Source organism: Jaculus jaculus, chromosome 3 (assembly GCF_020740685.1).
Source record: "Jaculus jaculus isolate mJacJac1 chromosome 3, mJacJac1.mat.Y.cur, whole genome shotgun sequence".
Lineage (NCBI taxonomy): Eukaryota > Metazoa > Chordata > Mammalia > Rodentia > Dipodidae > Jaculus > Jaculus jaculus.
In genome coordinates, this window is record NC_059104.1 from 153,813,896 (window position 1) to 153,832,542 (window position 18,647).

An 18,647-nucleotide genomic window follows, 5' to 3' on the forward strand; every position below is an offset into this window, starting at 1 on the left:
GGCTTTGTGTGACACTGGTTCCTCCTCCTGCTGCTTCCTGTCTCCTTCCTGTCAACTTTCCCCTGCTCTCCGGAGTAGAAGCTGCCATCCACGTTTGCTATTCCATCTTCCTTACCATGTAGCCCAGGCTCATCCCCCACTCGCCATCCTCCTGCCTCCACCTTCTGAGTGTTGACATGACCGGCATGCACCACTGACTTCGGCGTCATGTTTCACTAACTTCAAATCATATTTCAACCTTTCCATTCAGATCACTGGCCTGGCGTGTCTCCTGCCTGATGGATACCCTTTCTCCCCTGAGTAAGGGGATAATTTTTTGTCTTTTTCAAGGTAGGGTCTCACTCTGGCTCAGGCTGACCTGGAATTCACTATGTAGTCTCAGGGTGGCCTCAAACTCATGGTGATCCTCCTACCTCTGCCTCCCAAGTGCTGGGATTAAAGGCATGTGATTAAAGGCATGGCCAGCTCGGGGTGGGGGTATTTATAAAGGAGATAATATTGGATCCATAGGTGGTGTGGTCTCAGTTTCTGCAGTTGGTCACGATTCATATGATTAGGCTCTTGCTGTGACCCAAGTTAAAATGAAAGCGAAGCTACAACTGGAAACACCAACACGACAGTTGCATGGCTTAAGAGAACTCAGTGGGCCTGCAGTGGAAGGGCTGCTCTGGCTGGCCCCTGGGTCTCGTAGGTAGCAGAAGCCTCCCTTCCTCATTCAGCATGGGACTCTGCCTACAAAGGCAGACGGACGAGCCCCGCTGCGCTGAAGCTTGTTCAAAAGTGACATTTTCTGCTGGTTGGCCTTGATGTCAGCCATGTGGGCCTTCCCAGGCGACGTTCAGCAAGCCTGTGTAAGAGGCACTCAAATTCCACTGAAGGAGGACGCCAGAACAGACTCCACTGCTCTCCTGGGCTAAGGATATCTGACCGAGGGTGTCTGTCCTTCTAGGAGGGGGCTGCCGCCTAGCAGCTGTCAGAGTCTGCCCGTAAGTGCCCACACGGCAGTCTCCAGCCCCGGGGGACGTTCACAGGCAGAGCTGGATGGGGCGCCCGCCACAGACACGCATGCTGCGTGTTGCTCTACCGGCCGCATGCTTACGTAGCAATGAGCCACTGGTGGAGACTCAGCAGCTCCGTCACTGCCCCGGCCTGTTAAGGTTGACATCAACCTCCCACATGTCCTCTTTCCCCTGACCTGGGCCAAGGTCTCTCCTACCCCATGGGGACTTAGCTTCCGGGAGCCTTGGGGAGCTGAAGCCTCCCCCTGCAGACATTCTTTCTCTGATATGGGCTCCTACACCCCCACAGAGCTCTGCTGTCTCCTGGAAACTGTCCCCTTGCATCCCTTCACCGCTCCGGACGCTGGCCGGGCCCCCGTCTCTCCTCCTCCGTCCTGCCTTCACTCCCTCACCTGCTCACCTCCTTGGCAAAGCTGCCAAGCATGCTGCTCCACTCCAACTGCTTCTGCCCCAGCCGCTCTGCCTCACGGTCACTTTCATGTTCTTCTCTGAAGAGTTCTAGTGGCCATTTCATTAACACAAATCAAGGGACATCTTCCAGGACATCCTATTCCAATTCATTTCCATCCCAAGGCCCGAGGGACGGGAGGAGGCCCAGGGCGGGAGTGTGTGACTCCACCACTGATCTGGGAGGAGGCATCTGTTCTTTCACCTGGGAAACGGGAGTAACGGCGGCCTCCCTCGGGTGGCGAGGTGAGCATTAAGCGAACCCCAAACGTGCAGAGTATCCAGAGGAGGCCTCCTACCCGGCATCCTATAAGCGTCCAGTGACGACCAGGTGCTGGCACCTCCACCATCCAAGTGCAATGCATGAGAATCAAAGAACGACTGAGCCTGGAGCCCCAGCAGGACTGTGCGGGGCAGAGTGTCGCTGTCAGTGGCAGGGAGGTGGAGGGGGCGGGGACAGATAGCACTGTGGCCCAGGCCACACGGAGCACTTTCCCATAAGGTTGACAGATGAGTCACTTTAATGGAAGTAACGAGTGGATGTTGGGAGATGAGGGCTCAGCTTCCTGCTCACCTGAGAGTGATGGGTTTGCAGAGAAAAGCCTTGGGTGTCTCGCTCTTGGATGTCACCCAGTGACAGCACAGTGAGGAAATGGGCAGGACATTTATAGAATGTGACTCTGGCCCTGGGAGAAGTGCTAGGTGCTCATTAAATACACGATCCCAAGAATATGCCAACAGATCTAGCGATGAAACCCTTTATGGCCTGAAGCTTTCTCAGCAAGGAACGCATCCTCTATGAGATAGGATCCCTAACAATATTCAAAGAGAGGACCATCCACAGTGTCTCTGAAACAGATGGTCATCCTAGTCTTCTCTAGTTTTCTGAAATGAGATTTAGAGGACACGGAACACTCTTCACAAGATCCCAAAGGGTTAAACTAGCATTCGGGTAGCTCCAAAATATAGGAATGAGTACCCATGCCTTCAACAATGGCAAGGCCCAATCACGCCTTGTGTCTTAAGAACACCTGGGGCCCTCCTGCTCATAGTTAGAAAGTAGAGGTGTTGGGATACTTTGGGGCCCTGCCCCGTGTCCTGCATTCTGGGAGCTTGGGGCTCAGCTCTTGAACTCATGATTATGCCAAACAGGGTTTATTTCCCCTCATTCCCCACCTACCGAACCCTGGAGTCCTGTTGGCGAGGCTGGGGTAGGCATTACCACTTGGCGAGGAGGCAGCTGGACTGGAGAGAGGACTGTAGGAAGAGGGGTCGGCCTGGTAAGGGTGGCTTGATCCAATCCCAAAGGCGGAGGACTGTGTCTTGCTGGGCTGGAATGAGGTTCGTTATGGTTAGAGACCATCCACTGAGCCTCATCCTGCTGCAGTGGCCTTGTCCACTCTGGGTTGACTGTAACTCCTCATGGCTCCCTTGGCTGGCTACGCCCAGATCTGGGATGTAGGTGGGTCCCCAGTGTGCTGGGGACTGGGACACTGGCCCTGTAACCTTAGGGTGGGACAAGTTGAAGTGACCTGTCTCCCCAGAGCTACAACAGCTTGAGTCCCCTGGCCTCCGCTTATGGAGGCCTCTCGGCGCCCCTCCTCCCAGCACCTGCGAGGAAGCTGGGCACACCACATTTTTACAGCCCCTGTGGGCACAGACGCCCAAGAGGTCCAGAGTAACAAGGAGGACTGTTCTTGCTGGAGCAGCTCTGGGTACCTGGCGCCCTCCCACGTGATTTCCTAGGCGAGGTTGCCAGAGGAAAAGTGGGCTGACCAGACCATGGAGCAACAGCTGGTGACTCAACTCCCAAAGTGCCCTGTGGATGCCAAGTGCCCCCATATAGGCAGCTGGGAGCAGTGACCCACCCTCAGAGCTGGGACCCAAAGATACAAGTCAGGTATGTATGACTCTGGGCACCCAGAGCCACACTTTCACAGATGCCCATACCTGCCCCGGGAAGGGAGGGCGGGTTCCTGTCCATGCCACTTGGCCCTGGTTCAGCTGTCTTGAGATTTGGGACATGTTTTGGCTGGTTGAGGAGGAGGACTGAATGTCATTCACTCCGGGCACATGGACCACAGAAGAGCTGGAAGAGGAGAAAATTTATTCCCAGAGACCAGCCCCACATGCCTGAGTCCTCATGGAAAGACCCCCGTGCAGGTGTGGCTGCTGGCGCTCCTACCTTGTGTGCCGCCCCCAGGACCCGCCATGCCCAGCCTCCGTCTCCAGGCTCCTTGTTCGCCAGGGTCTCACAGCCCCTTTCCCCGCCCAGCACCGCCCCTCCCTGCTCATACACATACCCGGCTCTCACAGATTTCCTCCCAAGAAGAGACGAGTGTCTCAGAATACAAATGAGTACTGCAGGACTTTTGTGCTTTGGTTAATTTGTCCCTTTGGGGCACCTGGAGAGCATGCAGACTCTGGAAGCAGGCTGAAGGCTGTCAGTTTCAACCCTGCTGCAACGTGATTAGTTATGCTACCCACGGCACACAGCCGTTGGCTTACCTCTTCTGCCTTCAGATTAACTCGTGAGCCTTAATTAGGTACCTGCTGTGTGCATCAGACCATTCAGTGCTCTCTGCATGTCTCCTTTTGCTTTTACTTTTTGCGAGCGTATGTGTGATGGCATGCGTGTATGTGCATGTGGAACCAGAGATTGACCTCAGTGTCTTCCTCAATCACTCTCCTCTTCATTTACAGAGCCAGCCTAGAGCTTGCTGATTCAGCTAGCCTTGCTACAAGCTGCCCCAAGGATCCCACATCTGCACCTGCTGAGTGCTGGGACTTCAGGCTGGCCACCATGCTCGCCCGACATTTTACACGGGTGCTCGCGTTCTAAACACAGCTTTTCATGTGGGCACAGTGAACATTGCAGTCACCGTGCTATGTCCCTGTCCTGTGCATTCCCTTTAAGGCTAGTCTGACCCTGTCCTTGCTGTACAGGAGATTCATTTTATTTTTATTTATTTGAGAGAGGGAGAAAGAAATAGAATAGGCACACCAGGGCCTCCAGCCACTGCAAATGAACTCCAGACACGTGCACCCCCTTGTGCATCTGACTTATGTGGGTCCTGGGGGAATTGAACCTGGGTCCTTTGGCTTTGCAAGTAAGCACTTTAACCACTAAGCCATCTCTCCACCCCCAAGATTTTTTTTTTTTTTTTTTTGGCCATGTTAACTAAAAGCTCACTGCAGATTGAAAAAGGTAGGGCAGACAGCTTCTGCTTCAGGTCCTTCCTCTGGTCTCCGTGGTCTGGCTTGTTATAAAGCAGGTGCTGGGGGCTTGGAAATAGATGCAGTGAGAGGGGATGGGTCTAATCCCAGCAGGCTATTGGCCGGTGTTGAAAGAAAGGCAGGTTTTGGACCATGTTTTTACAAACTGTATTCTAATTTTTGTTTATTTATTTATTTGAGAGAGGGGGGAGAAGGGGGAGAATGGGCATGTCAGGGCCTCCAGCCACTGCAAACAAACTCCAGACACATGCACCACCTGGCTTACATGGGTCCTGGGGAATTGAAATGAGGTCCTTTGGCTTTGCAGGCAAATGCCTAAACCACTAAGCCATCTCTCCAGCCCTCTAATCCTTTTCTATTCTCTTGGACTCTTCACAAATTGTGCTGCAAGTTCAATTGCTCATAAACCATATCCATTTTCCCAAATCAATTCCTTATATAACATACAGGTTCCTTTCCCATTTTCTCCCTGACAAATATGTTACTTCAGAGGATTTTTTTCTTTCTTTTTCTCAGCATATATTAATTGTACAAAGAAGGGTTTTTTTTTTTTTTAAATTTTGAGACAAGGTTTTCATTTTAGCTGATACTCACTGTGTAGTCTAGGCTGACCTTGAACTCACAGCAATCCTGCCTCAGCCTTTCAAATGCGGGGACTATGGGCATGAGCCCCCATGTCTGGCTCAAAGTAATGGATCTCACCGAGCCATTTTCATATATACGTGTTATGTAGCTTGAACATTCCGCCCCTCCTACTGTCTTTCAGAGGACATTTTCCGGCCCCCATCCTTGTAGGGCACTTGCCTCAGACCATAGTGTCCCCCCCCCCCGCACACTGGCTGGTGATGGACAGCCGCAACATGGACAAGAAAGGAAAGCAGGCCCATCGAACAAAAATGGCCGACTTCAGCTCAGCTCCCAGACCCCACACTAGCACTTGGACCTCTTCCTACAGATCTGCTCCCCCCGTCGCCCCCCCCCCCAACCCCCGTGCCTACCTGAAAGCCTTGCCCGAGTGCCCAGGGGGGAACGGGCTTCCTTGGGAGTAGATCTGCTGAGTGCCAGCTGCCGAAGCTGAGCTCATCATCTTCTTGTCCGCTAGGAAAACCAAAACAGTCACATGTGAGGGTCCCCCGCACGGCAGCCATGGTGGCCACCGTGGAACAGGGCAGGGCATGGGAATTTGGGAGGCCCATGTGGGGCAGCCTCGTCTTTACCTCTGCGTCTCCCCACTCTGGGGCTTCCTGATGTGAAAGAGCACCAGGCTGTTGTCCACGACTCCTTGGGTGACCACACACACACACACACACACACACACACACACACACGACTTCTAACCCTCTAGAGAACTCAAATACAATACTCATGCGGAATTTTTGTCTGTTTCCTAGCCTCAGCCAAAAATATGTCTAGATATTTGCTGACCTGACTTGAGATTCTATCTTTTGTATGTCCTGAAAAATTGTCTATTAATGTCAAGTAGATGTTAATAATTTTATTGACCACCACCATTGCTTTGCTAACCTGCCACTCTGTCCTTGTGTTTTATGTTCTGAAAGAGTAGAATCACTTGCAGTTTTTTTTTTTTCAGAGAGCATAAGTAGACAGTGAATATGTGTGTGAAGGCAGTTTGGCTTCATATAGGAGGAAATAATGTGGGGTTACATATTTTCCTTCCAGATTCTCTGCTTGTGTCTCACTCCCAGATTTCTGACATTTAGTACCTTGGAGACATCGAACTAAAATTTTTTCTTTACAGGTTAATTCTTTTTTTAACTTTTCTTCTCTCTGTGGCCAAACACCTGGCAGCTATGACTAAAGGGAGGAAGGGCTTATTTTGGTTGACAGTTTGCTGGTGGGGAAGGCATGGTGACGTTCATGGTGGTGGTCAGTTCATGGGAGACACGGTTCCTGTCTATGGTGGTGGAAGTGTTAGGTAAGCTTGCTCACATTGTAGCAGGTCAGGAAGCAAAGGAAGTCAGCTTGGGCCACTGCAGAGCCAGCCTGGAGCCCTCAAGCCCATCTCTTCTGCCCTACAAGGTCCTAAGTCTTCGAGGTTCTACAATCTCCCACTAGCCCGTGACTAAATGTTCGAACACATGAGCCTGTGGTAGACATCTCACATTTGAGCCACAACACTGATGTGTGCAGGATTTCCCCTGTGTTTTTTCAACCTTAAAAAAGTGAATGCAACAGATGATGGACTAATTGTGAGTCCATTTTTCATCTGACTTCCATGGATAGCATGAAGAACCTGGCTTCACGGTTAGAAGGCTCAAGTTTCTCACTTAGAGAAAATTCTTGTTTCCTTCTGATTCGCCAGCTTGGATTTCTGCTTCCTGGTTGGCTTTGTCCTCACCCCTCGTGGTTCAACTCCGCTTTCCCACGGCAAGTAGCATGCTCGTTGGTGGGCACACTGTCTTCTGGAATTCCCAGGAAAGAATTGCAGGAGGTTTTTCTGAACTTTCTCCTCTTTCTCACAGAACTCATTTCCAAAACATGACTGTGTTCATTGCATCCCTTGCCTGTTCTTTTGTCTTTTTCTTTCTCTTTTATTGTGATATTTGGATACCTGTGTATAAGATTAAAACCTAAGTGGACTCCTCAAAGATGCAGCAGGTCTCTGGTTAGCCGTTTGGGTTTATTTCAAGGAAGAAAAGCCTTTTTGGAGCACTCCTGTCTCTCACTGTAACACACTGACAGTTTGGGTGACTGACAGAGTGCTTCCTTGGTGTGCTGAGGGCTCTGTTTCCTGTTATGTTTTGGCAACTGGACTCCACTCCCTCTTCAGCAGAAGGTGCCCCTGGCCTAGTGCTGGCCTCCTGAGCCTTCAGGCCATAGTCAAGAGGAATGGAAGGCCGGGCTTGGGGGTGTAAACTCGGAGGCAGAGGTAGGTGGATCGCCGTGTGTTCGAGGCCACCCTGAGACTACTTAGTGAATTTCAAGTCAGTCTGGGCTAGAGTGAGACCCTACCTCAAAAAAAAAAAAAAAAAAAAAAAAGAGGGACAGAAGGTTTGCTGCCCTGCCAACATACTGGAGGAGTGTTCCATTCCACGCATGCAGAGGCCTGTCTGTCTTCCCTGCCGTCCAGCCATCTTCATCTTGCTCGTCCTAGCAGGACTGGGCCGAGGCTGTCCTCCAATACCAACAGTCCTTATCAGCAATAACGGCTTTCTCCCCGCAACTAACCCTGACTACAGGAATATCCCATACTGCAGAACTTCTTGACCACATGAAAATGGAATCTTTTTTTCCTAAATTTTGGGTCCAATAAAGACCTTTCCAAATTTTATAGTTTTCTAACCACAGTGGAGCTCTGAGTGGGAAAGTGAGGCAGCCGGACATAGAGGCTCAGACACCATCTTAAATTAGAGCTGCCACCTTCTGTTGTGACAGGGCTGACGAAGGCGGATGGATGCCCTGCTATGCAGGATGCACGAGAGAGCTGTGGTCATGTCCAGATGGAGTCCACGCTGATGACAAAAGTGCTCCAGCTTGTCTGGGGATCTGGAAATCTGTTCCTAAGGATTGTCATGAGAGAAGAGCAAGCTGTCTGGCAGGAGCAGCTCAATTTTATATATAAAAAGAATACATCCTTGTTGAAAATAACAAGGCATACTTGAAAAGTTAAAAATATCAATATTCAGGTGGTAGGAACATGAATTGCTTTTATTTTTCTTTATGATTATATATTTTTATTTTAAAACACAGTCCTGGGCTGGAGAGATGGCTTAGCGGTTAAGGTGCTTGCCTGCAAAGCCAATGGGCCTTGCTTTGATTCCCCAGGACCCCCACCCCTACTTCTCATCTGTCAGAAGTTGAGCAGGTCTTCCCCACCACACCCTTCCACCAAGAAGTTCTGCTTCTCCACAGGCCCAGAAACATGGAGTCAACCAATCATGGACTGAAACTTCTGAAACCAAGAGCCAACATAAATCCTTCCTCCTCTCCATAAGTTGTTCCCTCAGGGATTTTGTCACAGTGATGAAAGTCTTAACTAGCACACTGCACAAAGAATTAGTAGAGTTCATTGGCGCCACCCCTTGCTATTTAAAGACGAGATACCAGGAAAGACTGGCAAGGGCAGGAATACAGAGGTCCACCCTAACCCCTGTACAAGGGGCTATCTTTGTAGCCTAAGGCAGTTACCCAACACTTACCTTACCTAGCGTGGCTGTCTCCAAACAGCCTGAAAGCAACAGTAAACAGCCTCCCAGTCCCACGTCGTCTGGACACTTACATGCACTGATGCCTGCGAACATCTCAGCAAAGCGGGGGTCTCTCTCCTGGGAGAAGATCGCATCTGCCTTTTCCACAGACTTCCCGGCCTCGTGAACACCAGCTGGAAGGTTGGGGACAGGGACCTGAGGACACAAACACCGCAGCAATCCGCAAGTGAGGCACAGAGCACATGGGCCAGGAGTCACCAGCTGTCTGCAGGCAAGCCCCTCCCTCTGGAAGAGCCAGCATTTCAGTATTGACTATTTTCACAGGGTGGGTGCTTTTCTATTTTAGGAAGATCAAAGACAGCCTTGGGAGGTGTGAACTAGGGATTACATAAAGGATACCAGTCACACCATTTTCTTAAAGGTAAAGAGAAAAGAGCCAAGGTACTGTAACTATCAGAGAGAGGGAACATAAGCTTAATTTAGGAAGGAGGTCAAGTACTGACCCATGTCTTCAGTTTCTCTGATGGCCAGCTACCAGAAGCAGGGTGCAGAGAAAGAGGGGAGGGGGAGAGGAAAGCACAGAGGAGATGAGAGAAGGAAAGGGAACTCCTGAGCCGGTGAGACTGAGGTTCACGTGAAGCCTTCTGCAATGTCCCACAGCCCCTGGAGATTCTCCACACGGCCTGACCCATGCTCCTGCTTCAGTTCACTACCGGATCTCCACTGGCCTTGGCTCCTCACAGCTCCTTCAGCAAGGAGAGCCCCATGGGGCCAGAGTACTTTGCACCAGGAGGGTGAATGGGACAGAGTGGGGGGGAGGGTGCTTAAGACCAGAGCAGAGGTTAGTCTGGTGACAGCTCCAAATGGGAAAGAATTTTCCAGAAGTTCACCTGAGATAAGTCATATGAGGACAAGCCATCCCTCTGGTGCACTTCCAGTTCCGCCTGCTGCTGCTGAAGTTGCCTGTGAAACAAGAAGTCAACAGAGTGCTATAAGGGACTGAACAGTGGGGCAGGAAGGAGCTGGAGGCCAAACTCCATGTTCCCCCAGATCACACTACCAGCACCCGCTGGGTCTCCGAGTGGTTTCCACTTTTAAATATTTTACTCCAAGCCCTGTGTATCAAGTTTAGACTACCACAGCAAACTTTGGAAAAAATAATTTTAAAAATTCTTTTATTTTTATTTATTTATTTGAGATGGAGGGGGAAGAGGCAGGGAGGGAGGGGGGAGAGAGGGAGAGGGAGAGGGAGAGGGAGAGAGAGAGAGAGAGAGAGAGAGAGAGAGAGAGAAAGAGAGGGAGCACACCAGGGCATCAAGCCACTGCAAATGAACTCCAGACGTATGTGTCACCTTGTGCATGTGGCTTGTTAGGTGAGTCCTGGAGAGTTGAACCTGGGTCCTTTGGTTTTGCAGGCAAGTGCCTTAACCACTAAGCAATCTTTCCACCCTAGAAAAGCTTTTTTTTTTTTTTTTTTTTTTTGGTTTTTTAAGGTAGGGTCTCACTCTAGTCCAGGCTGACCTGGAATTCACTATGTAGTCTCAGTGTGGCCCCAAACTCACGGTGATCCTCCTACCTCTGCCTCCCATGTGTTGGGATTAAAGGCGTGCGCCACCATGCCTGGCTCTGGAAAAACATTTTATTTTTGATACAAAGTCTTGTTCAGGCTGGCCTAGAACTCTTGACCCTCCTGCTTCAGCTTCATAAGTGTTGGGATGACAGATATATGCCAACTCTCCTGGCTCCAAAAATAAGTTTTGATGTATCACTTTATGCAGGGTAAAAAGATACCATACTAAAAAACAAAATGCTTTTAAAGCAAAATCAGGAAACCCCCTTGGTTAATGCCAAGAAAAGCAGTTGGCTTTTAACGATGCCCATCTACGTGCCCACAGGACGCACGACATCATTTGATCCCATACTCTTTCATGGTAGTTTCTTCACCTGCACATTAAAATCGAGACGTGGAAACTCTTGAAGCTCTGGAGGTCAGAGTTAGGTCAGAGGAGCTCTCCTCCAGCTGAGCAGGAGCCGACTGCACGGCTCTGCTCCAAGGTGCCTGGCTCTGCCCACCTTCCCAGGCTGTTCTGTTTCCGGAAACAAACGCTTGGAAGGTAGACATTCGTCACAGGAGGGAAAGATGATGACATCAAAATAAAAGAGAAACCAACTGAGCAGAGGTGGGGATAGGATGGAGAGTGGATTTGTGACGGGGAAAGTGGAGGAGGGGTGGGCATTATTATGGTTTGTCTATAATGATGGAAGTTGTCAATAAAAAAGTGGTTTTTTGTTTGTTTTTTTTTAGCTTGGCTCACAACTCAGAGACCAAAGATGTGGCAGAGTGCAAAGGGCTCATGAGCTCTAAACACCCCAGGGGAGGGGCTCTGCGGGAGGATCAGGACACAGCAGTTTAGAATAAGGTCCGGCAGACAACTCGTTCAGTGCACTGTGCTGAGACAAATGCGATATGCACGCCAACGCCTGTTCTCCTGATTGAGGACCTCCCAGGTCCCCGTCCCGGTAGGGATGAGTCTCCAAGGGCAGCCTGACAAGCAGGCAGGCTCCGGCTGCGTGGTGAGGGCAGACTGTGATGCACGTGGGACAAGTGCAGCTCTGCAAGCACGGGGTCTGCGTCCTGCCTATGGTGTGAGAGCCCAGGAACAAGGAAAGGAGGAAGCCAGAAGCTTGCCATGTCCACCAGGCAATCTAAGCCCAAGCTCCTCCAACCAACAGAGTAAGGGCAGGAAAAAAAAAATTTTTTTTTTGAAAATAGATTGAGGGCTATAGAGATGGTTCAGTGGTACTTGCCAGCAAAGCCTACACGATTGGGTTTGATTTCTCAATACACATGGAAAAGTCAGACGCACAAAGAGGCATATGCACCTGGAGCTCCTCTGCAGCGGCAAAAGGTCCTGGAGCTCCCATGCTCTGTCTTTTCAAATTAAATAACAATATCTAACAAGCCAGGCATGATGGCACACATCTTTAATCCGAGCATTCAGGAGGCAGAGGTAGGACTACCGATCGCCGTGAGTTTCAGGCCAGCCTGGGGCTACGGAGCGAGTTCCAGGTCAGCCTGGGCTAGAGTAAGAGCCTACCTCGGGGGGGGGGGGGGGGGGGCGGGGATTAACAAAAAAGGAAAACTATGGCGTTTTCACATAACCTAAGAACGATCAATATGGTCATGAGTAGAAAAGAAGGGTCCAGCTCTGCTTTCGTATTTTACTTGCTGGCACTGTTTTGCTTCGGGCTCACGGCAGCCTGGCGAAAGAACGCCTCGCGTTTCACTGGCCGGTCACTGGCGTGTGCATGTAAGGCGGGGCACCAAAGCTGGGCACCAGCACCGGCCGACATTCCACATCCTTGCCGTATTCTTACAGAGCACACGGAGAAGGCGAGGCTCAGAGCGTCTAAGTGATGGAACCGGGGTGACACAGCCAGAATGTGACAAGACAAGCGGGTTCAAACCCACGGCTGTGGGCCCTGCGCTCGTCCCTCTGCCCCAGCTCAAGACAAACACTACCCATGTCCCGGGGTGACCCTGCCATGGCCGCCCACTCCAGAGCCTTGGGGCCGGTCAGACCCCAGCTGCAGCCATGAGGTAGGAGAAAAGGATCTGCTCCTTGCGGGCTTGGTTTTGGTGGGTAGACTGCTCTCTCACTCCTTTCTCAGACCCCAAACTCAACTCACAAGTGTTATCGTAAGGAATGACCACCACTTCTATCTGTATTCAGCTGGACAGACTAGAAAGAGTGGACAGGGCCACTCGGGGCAGCGCCCTAGGTGAGTGACGAATCAGGGCCGGTCTTCCTCCCTCACCCAGCACATCTGGGCGCTGATCTCTGCTGTGGGGAGAAGGGCACGTGCTCATCATTCGCACAAGTGCATGAGGACCCCGGAACTGGGTTGGAGGTTTGTTTCTCACCTTTATTCCTCCCAAACTCTTAGGTGAGGGCGCGTTACTTCTACTGGGAAGTGAATAATAAGGCCTTTGGTGTGGCAGGCTAAGCTGTGGCATCCTGTGCTCTTTCCTTCTGGCATCCAGACATCACCATCTCCCTTCCACAGCCTTCGAATTTCTAAGTGTGTCTTGAGCTCTAAAGGGGGGGTATGAGGAGTCTTGGTCGCCTGTCCTGACCAGGGGCCGAGAGCGATTTCTCAGCCGCTTCACGGCACTAGTGTAAAGTACACCTGCATGTGAGTGCACTGGCCAGGCTGAGTGTGGACCAACAGAAGGGCTCCCAACACAGCCCCGAGCTGCCCTCCATTCGTGCGGGAAAGATAGCTGACAACCAGCCACCCTGCACACCTAGCCTGGCGTCCTGCCGTGGATTTCAGGCCCATGCTGTCAATGCACCCTGATGTTCCTGGGACAGAGGATTCTACTTAGCCTGAGCGAGCCTTTCTCATGCTATCTTTTGGAGATAGCATGTGAATGGATCTGGGAGTAGCCCAAGTCAGACTCAGAGAGCTCTGAAGAGCCGCCATGGACAAACACATGGATCAAATACATGGATCAGGCCTCCACGTGCTCTGGGCTTTGGGTACTAGATATTTATTTAATCAGTTATGGAGCAGTGCCGTTCTGCAGCTGTTCAGAGGGATTATCCCCTGGGCCTTGTGCATTGCTCAGCAAGGGGCTGATGGAAGGTGATGGTCACCTGTCGATAGCAGAGGACTCCAGTGGGCCACAGAAGGTTATGAGCTGGAGTCCTGGGCAGACTGAGGCAGGGATAGGTTACCTCTCAGGTTTGGCGCTCGTGATTGTGCATCTCATCTCTCAGTGGCTTTAATCTGGAGCTGCTACCCCAACTCTCAGGAAACAAGTAAACCTCAGCCAGGGTCAGAGGAGGATGGTGACTTTGCTTCCAGTCCCACAGAAGGCCGCCTCCTGGGAATGCATCGCCAGGCACTGGGGGCAAGGGTTTGTTCTCAAAGCTCTGCAGGGACCATGCCTATAACCTTGCTCTGCCTCCTCCTGCACACACACATTCTCTGTGCCTTTCATTTACTGCCAAGCAGGTAACCACTACCAGCCCTCACTGAAAACAGGTGATGAGGAATCAGCTTGGAGAGGATGGACGTAAGAACCCATGCAGCCATTACAACACAGACACACACATGCACAAAACACATATAACATACATGTACACACGTACACACGCATTCAGACGCATACACACCCATGAATGCACACACCCGTGTCCATGCATCCATGTACTCGCACATCGCAGGAGCCTTCTTACCCACAACTCACACATGAAGCCCTTCTCTTATGGAAATCTGGACTGATGCTCTCCCAGGAACAGAGGTTTGACCCCAGCAGGCTCACAGCCATGACTGTGAGCCACTCGCTGAAGAGAGGTGAAAAATTAAGGAAGTCTAGGATCTAAACTGGGCAAATGTAAAAAACACACAAATGACTAGCGTTCCGATAGCCCACTGCTCTCTGAAAGTGTGACCCCCAAACCCTGAGACCCGGCATGGATCAAGATCACAACAGGTGCACTACCCTGGTCTGGATTTCCTGGGCTTCCCTCCAGTGTGGACGGAACAGAGCAGTCAGGCCTCAGGGGTGAAAAAGAGACTTTTCAGCAGCTTCATGCAAATGCTAAAAACAGTCAATGCTTGACTTCTTCAGGAAGCTTCTCTTGGATGGTCTTGACTGAAGGCAACTGAGCTTGCAACTCCCTCCCTCCTCAAGTACAGCACATCGCGTCGTGGATCTTTCTATAACAAGCCTGTCAGTGCCGGAAAATCCAAACTCACCAATTCAAGACAAAGGGCTGGCCTGCTCACACGCGTGGTCACCACTGCCCTCTACCGTCCACAGTGAGCTTTTCAACCACATCACACTTGGACTGAACCTCTGCATCAGAAGCAATGCCAACCATTTATGTCCCCGGGGCTTTCTGATCCGTGCAGCCTCCCAGAGCAGCTGAGGGCAATGAGCCCAAGGCCACATGCGGGCATCTCCCTGGCGTATAGGCTTTTCTGCTTTGTCAGCACTGCCTGGCTTTCAGAAACACAAGCAAATCCTCAGGGGGCCTGGCTTTCAGAGAAGGATGGTTGCAGGCTCCCCATCAGGGCTGCTTCCTGGGTATGCTTCCCCAGGCCCCAGAGGACCAGTTTGTCCCCTGATTCCTCTGTGTCCTGTCTGCCCCATCCCATGATCTCCCGGGAATTTGGAGTCCAAGCATTAGGCTTTCAGGGATAGAGTTCTGTACCTGTGCTTGTAACACAGTGTTTAACTCTGCTGACCAAAGCCTATACAAGGTTTAGAGGTGAATGAACAATGATGAGAAACTTAAAAATGCTAAAAGCTTCCGCAAAAGGGAGCTTCGGTCTATTCTGCTGCTGGGTCCCCTAGCCAGGAGCCACACCTGTCATGTAAGAGGGAATGGCCCAGACTTGCGCAGAAGTGGCTTTGCAAACAGGTGGGACTTGAGCTTGTCATCAAGGCACAGACCTAAAAGCTTAAGAAACAGCCTCATTCACAGATGGCTGACAGCCCCAGAGCCTCTGCTGCGTGCAGGCACGTACACGCAGACTCGTGTGGAGAAGAAGCCAAGAGAGATAGAGGAAAAAGCACCGGGCGGGAGCCTGAGAGGAGATGGTCCTCGCCAAGACCCAGCCAACTCATTGGCATCCAAAGGGAGAAAGTTTTAAAACAGTTTCTGTGATTCTGAGTGGTTGACTCGCTTGTCCATTTCCAGCCTTCCAGCACAGAGAGCCTGGATCAGCTGGAGTGAGGCCATTATGGGAGATAAGAGACTGTGGACAGAGATAGGGTTTGCGGATAGGTGTTAAGCGGGTCAGGTTGGCATCGCCCTCCTGCTTGCTCTCCTGCCCTGTATCAAGGTCCCATCAGGGCAACAGGTACCTGTCAGCTCCTGTCCAATAAGTGTCTGAGAGAGGCTTGCCCACCATCTTCCATACCTTACCAATCTCCTACACACAGCAGCAGCTAGAGAAGCCTAAGCCCCAAGGTCAGGTTCTACTTCCATCTCTTAACCTTCCTCATTTTCATCAGGCTTAGGACCAGATCTGTGGTACTCAGGGGCGCCTCTCTGCTCCCTGAGTAAAATGCCCTTTATGTTGGGAGATGGTGGAAAATAGAGCACCCTCATTTGATTGCTTTAAAATTCAGATAGTTAGGGTTGGAGAAACAGTTTAGTTAAGTCACTTGCCTGTGAAGCTCAAGGACTCATGTTCTAAATCTCCAGATCCCACGTAGCCAAACACACAGTGATGCAAGTGCACAATGTCGCAATGCGCCACAAGGGGGCGCACGGGCCTGGAGTTCGTTTGCAGCAGGCTGAAGGCACTGATGCTCCCACTCACTCTCTCTCACAAAAATAAGATAAAACAAAACAAAACCCAGATATTTAAAAAGATGAGATCACCTTTTAAAAATATTTTAATGTTTATTTATCTGAGAGGGAGAATGGGCACGCGAGGGCCTCTAACCACTGCAAATGAACTCCAGATTCATTAGCCACCTTGTGCATCTGGCTTTACATGGGCGCTGGGGAATTGGACTTGAGCCCTTAAGCTTTGCAAGCAAGAGCCTTAACTGCTGAGCCATCTCTTCAGCCCCCAAGATCAACTTTTTATCGACCTTGACCTGTGACTGCTCGTGTTTCTTCCTTCTCCATTTAGTGTTGGCCAGCGGATGGAGGTGGAAGACAGGACTCCGACTGCTGTATCAGGTGCAGAAAGGGAGGACGTACCTAGACCACTGGAAGGAGAGCTAGTCGAGCCAACAGCGCGGGAGGGAGCACCAGGGAGCACAAGGCCTGTGTCCCACCTGGGATGCCGGTGGCTGCTGGAAAAACACCTTGAGCAGGCTGTGGTGAAAGCCAGTCTAGAAAGGAACTAAAAGGGGCAACTAACAGTGGCTTAGCTAGGCTGGGCAGGAGAGGACTTTCTGGTACATGGGAAGGCGAGGGTCCTCTACGATCAGCACTATTTTAAAGCCTTGGGGAGGATCCTCTGGAGAGGCTCAGTGCCCGGAAAGGCTGCTGAGGAAAGGCATCAGAAGATGGGCATGAGGAGCTTGTGGGTTCAAGCCGACCCCTGCTAAACCTGGGAAAATAGAGGTGCACGAGTGCCAGTGACCTCGATGAACAGACAGGAAGACAGTCTTCAGCATGCCAGCCTCACCCCGCATTTTAACACCCCACACATGACTTCCGGTGTTTGTACTTGCTGAAACATTCTTTTGTCCCCAGGTCTTGTATGTACTGGTTCCTTGATGGGTACAGATGCCCTTCAGGTTATGCCAGGGTTACATTCTGATGAAGTCAGAATAAGTGGGTAATACTATCAGTTACAAGCATACCAGTCTCCCTAACAGGGTACATCGAGCTTAGCAATGCAGTGTGTGGCTGAGGTTACGTGGCTGAGGGGGAGCAGCAGCTGCCATCACTGCCCAGCATCTCAACAACCGTTCCACACACAAGTTGCTAGCCCGGGAGAGGGTCCATATTTAAAGTTCAAAGTATTTCTTTTCACCGAATACCCATCACTTTCACGCCATGGTTAAGGTGAAAAAGTCACAAATCAAAGTGTCTTCAGTCAGGCACGTGCGTGCTCCCTTGACTCAGGGAGAAGATGGCCTGCTCACAGGCGTGTTCATCGGGCCTGGTGCTGAGCACAGCATCCGACCCACAGCCCCAAGCCTGACCCCAGGGAGGATAAGCCAGCACCCCACTCCACAGACTAGGAAGGTTATGAGAGGAAGCGGTCTATTCATGATCACACAGCTAGGGGGTGGCAGGACCCAGATGAGAGCCCAGGTGTTCAGCTGACAGCTCCGTGGGATACACGGCATGCGGAGCGGCCTCGCACAGGGAACAGGCAGGGAAGCATCCAGACCTGTCGGCAGTGTCACCTCAAGCCACCTGCTCTCACCCAGAGCTGCAAGAGGCCTGGTCTACTTCTTCCAGCCTCAGCATCAGCAGGACCAAGAAACCAGGCAGAGTGGGACTGACTCCACTGGGGTAAGTGCTCAGGAGGAAGAGGACGGAGCAGGGACTGAGGAACCCTGACCTGAGGGGGAGGGGGCTCAGCTCTCTGGAGAGGGAAATGAAGAGGATCATGGGAGGAATGAACCCCAGAGCAGTGGGGACCCACAGTGTCCTTAGACGTGCTCCTTCACCCTGCGGAGGTTTCCAAATGAAGGGGGGAAGGAGCCTCAACAAAGGATCTAGGGGCCCAGCCGGAGCACGTACTTGACGTTGGTGTTGGTGCAGATGACGTACTCGATCTCGTCCGAGTAGGGGTTCTGGAAGGTGAAACTGCTGGTGCGGGTCAGCAGCCACTCCCGGTTCTTGGTGCGGAACCGGTACATGACGGACAGCACCTGGCCTTTCAGCTTCACCACCTGCGAAAACATGTGCAGGAGGAAGTCAGCGGGAGGAGGGAGAGGCACCGCGGGGCGCAGAGCTTCATAGAGACGGGGAGACTCGGAGTGACAGCCGCGGTGAGGGGGACAGCTCAGCTCACCTCTGTCTGCTTCCCCTTGAGATGAGCCACCGGATTTGGGTCACTATGCCACCCTTGTGTGAGATGCCAACTGTAGTCAGTGCCTGCTTTATCAAAGGACTTTCAATTTAGTGGATACAGATCAGATTATGAAAACACCCGAAATTCATGTTTCTCTCTTTTTCCTCAGCTGCTAAGGTACTTTGGGCTTCGAGGCACTATCTCACGGGGGGGGGGGGAGGTGGTGGTGGTGGTGGTGTGTGTGTGGGGGTGGGACACAGCTACA

The 18,647-nt window shown here is 51.4% G+C and overlaps 1 protein-coding gene across 5 annotated transcripts in view; it reads right to left on the minus strand.

Moving 5' to 3' along the window:
- Arnt2 (aryl hydrocarbon receptor nuclear translocator 2) overlaps nt 1–18,647 on the minus strand; it is a 176,156-nt gene that overhangs the window by 12,347 nt on the left and 145,162 nt on the right. For all 5 annotated transcript variants that reach the window (XM_004658245.3, XM_045145314.1, XM_045145313.1 and 2 more), the window contains 6 exons: nt 18,109–18,260; nt 9,763–9,835; nt 8,944–9,067; nt 5,702–5,801; nt 3,417–3,555; nt 2,647–2,797 (listed from right to left, as the gene is read on the minus strand). In XM_004658245.3, the coding sequence (XP_004658302.1) occupies nt 2,647–2,797; nt 3,417–3,555; nt 5,702–5,801; nt 8,944–9,067; nt 9,763–9,835; nt 18,109–18,260 (739 nt within the window). The remainder of the gene's footprint in view (nt 1–2,646; nt 2,798–3,416; nt 3,556–5,701; nt 5,802–8,943; nt 9,068–9,762; nt 9,836–18,108; nt 18,261–18,647) is intronic.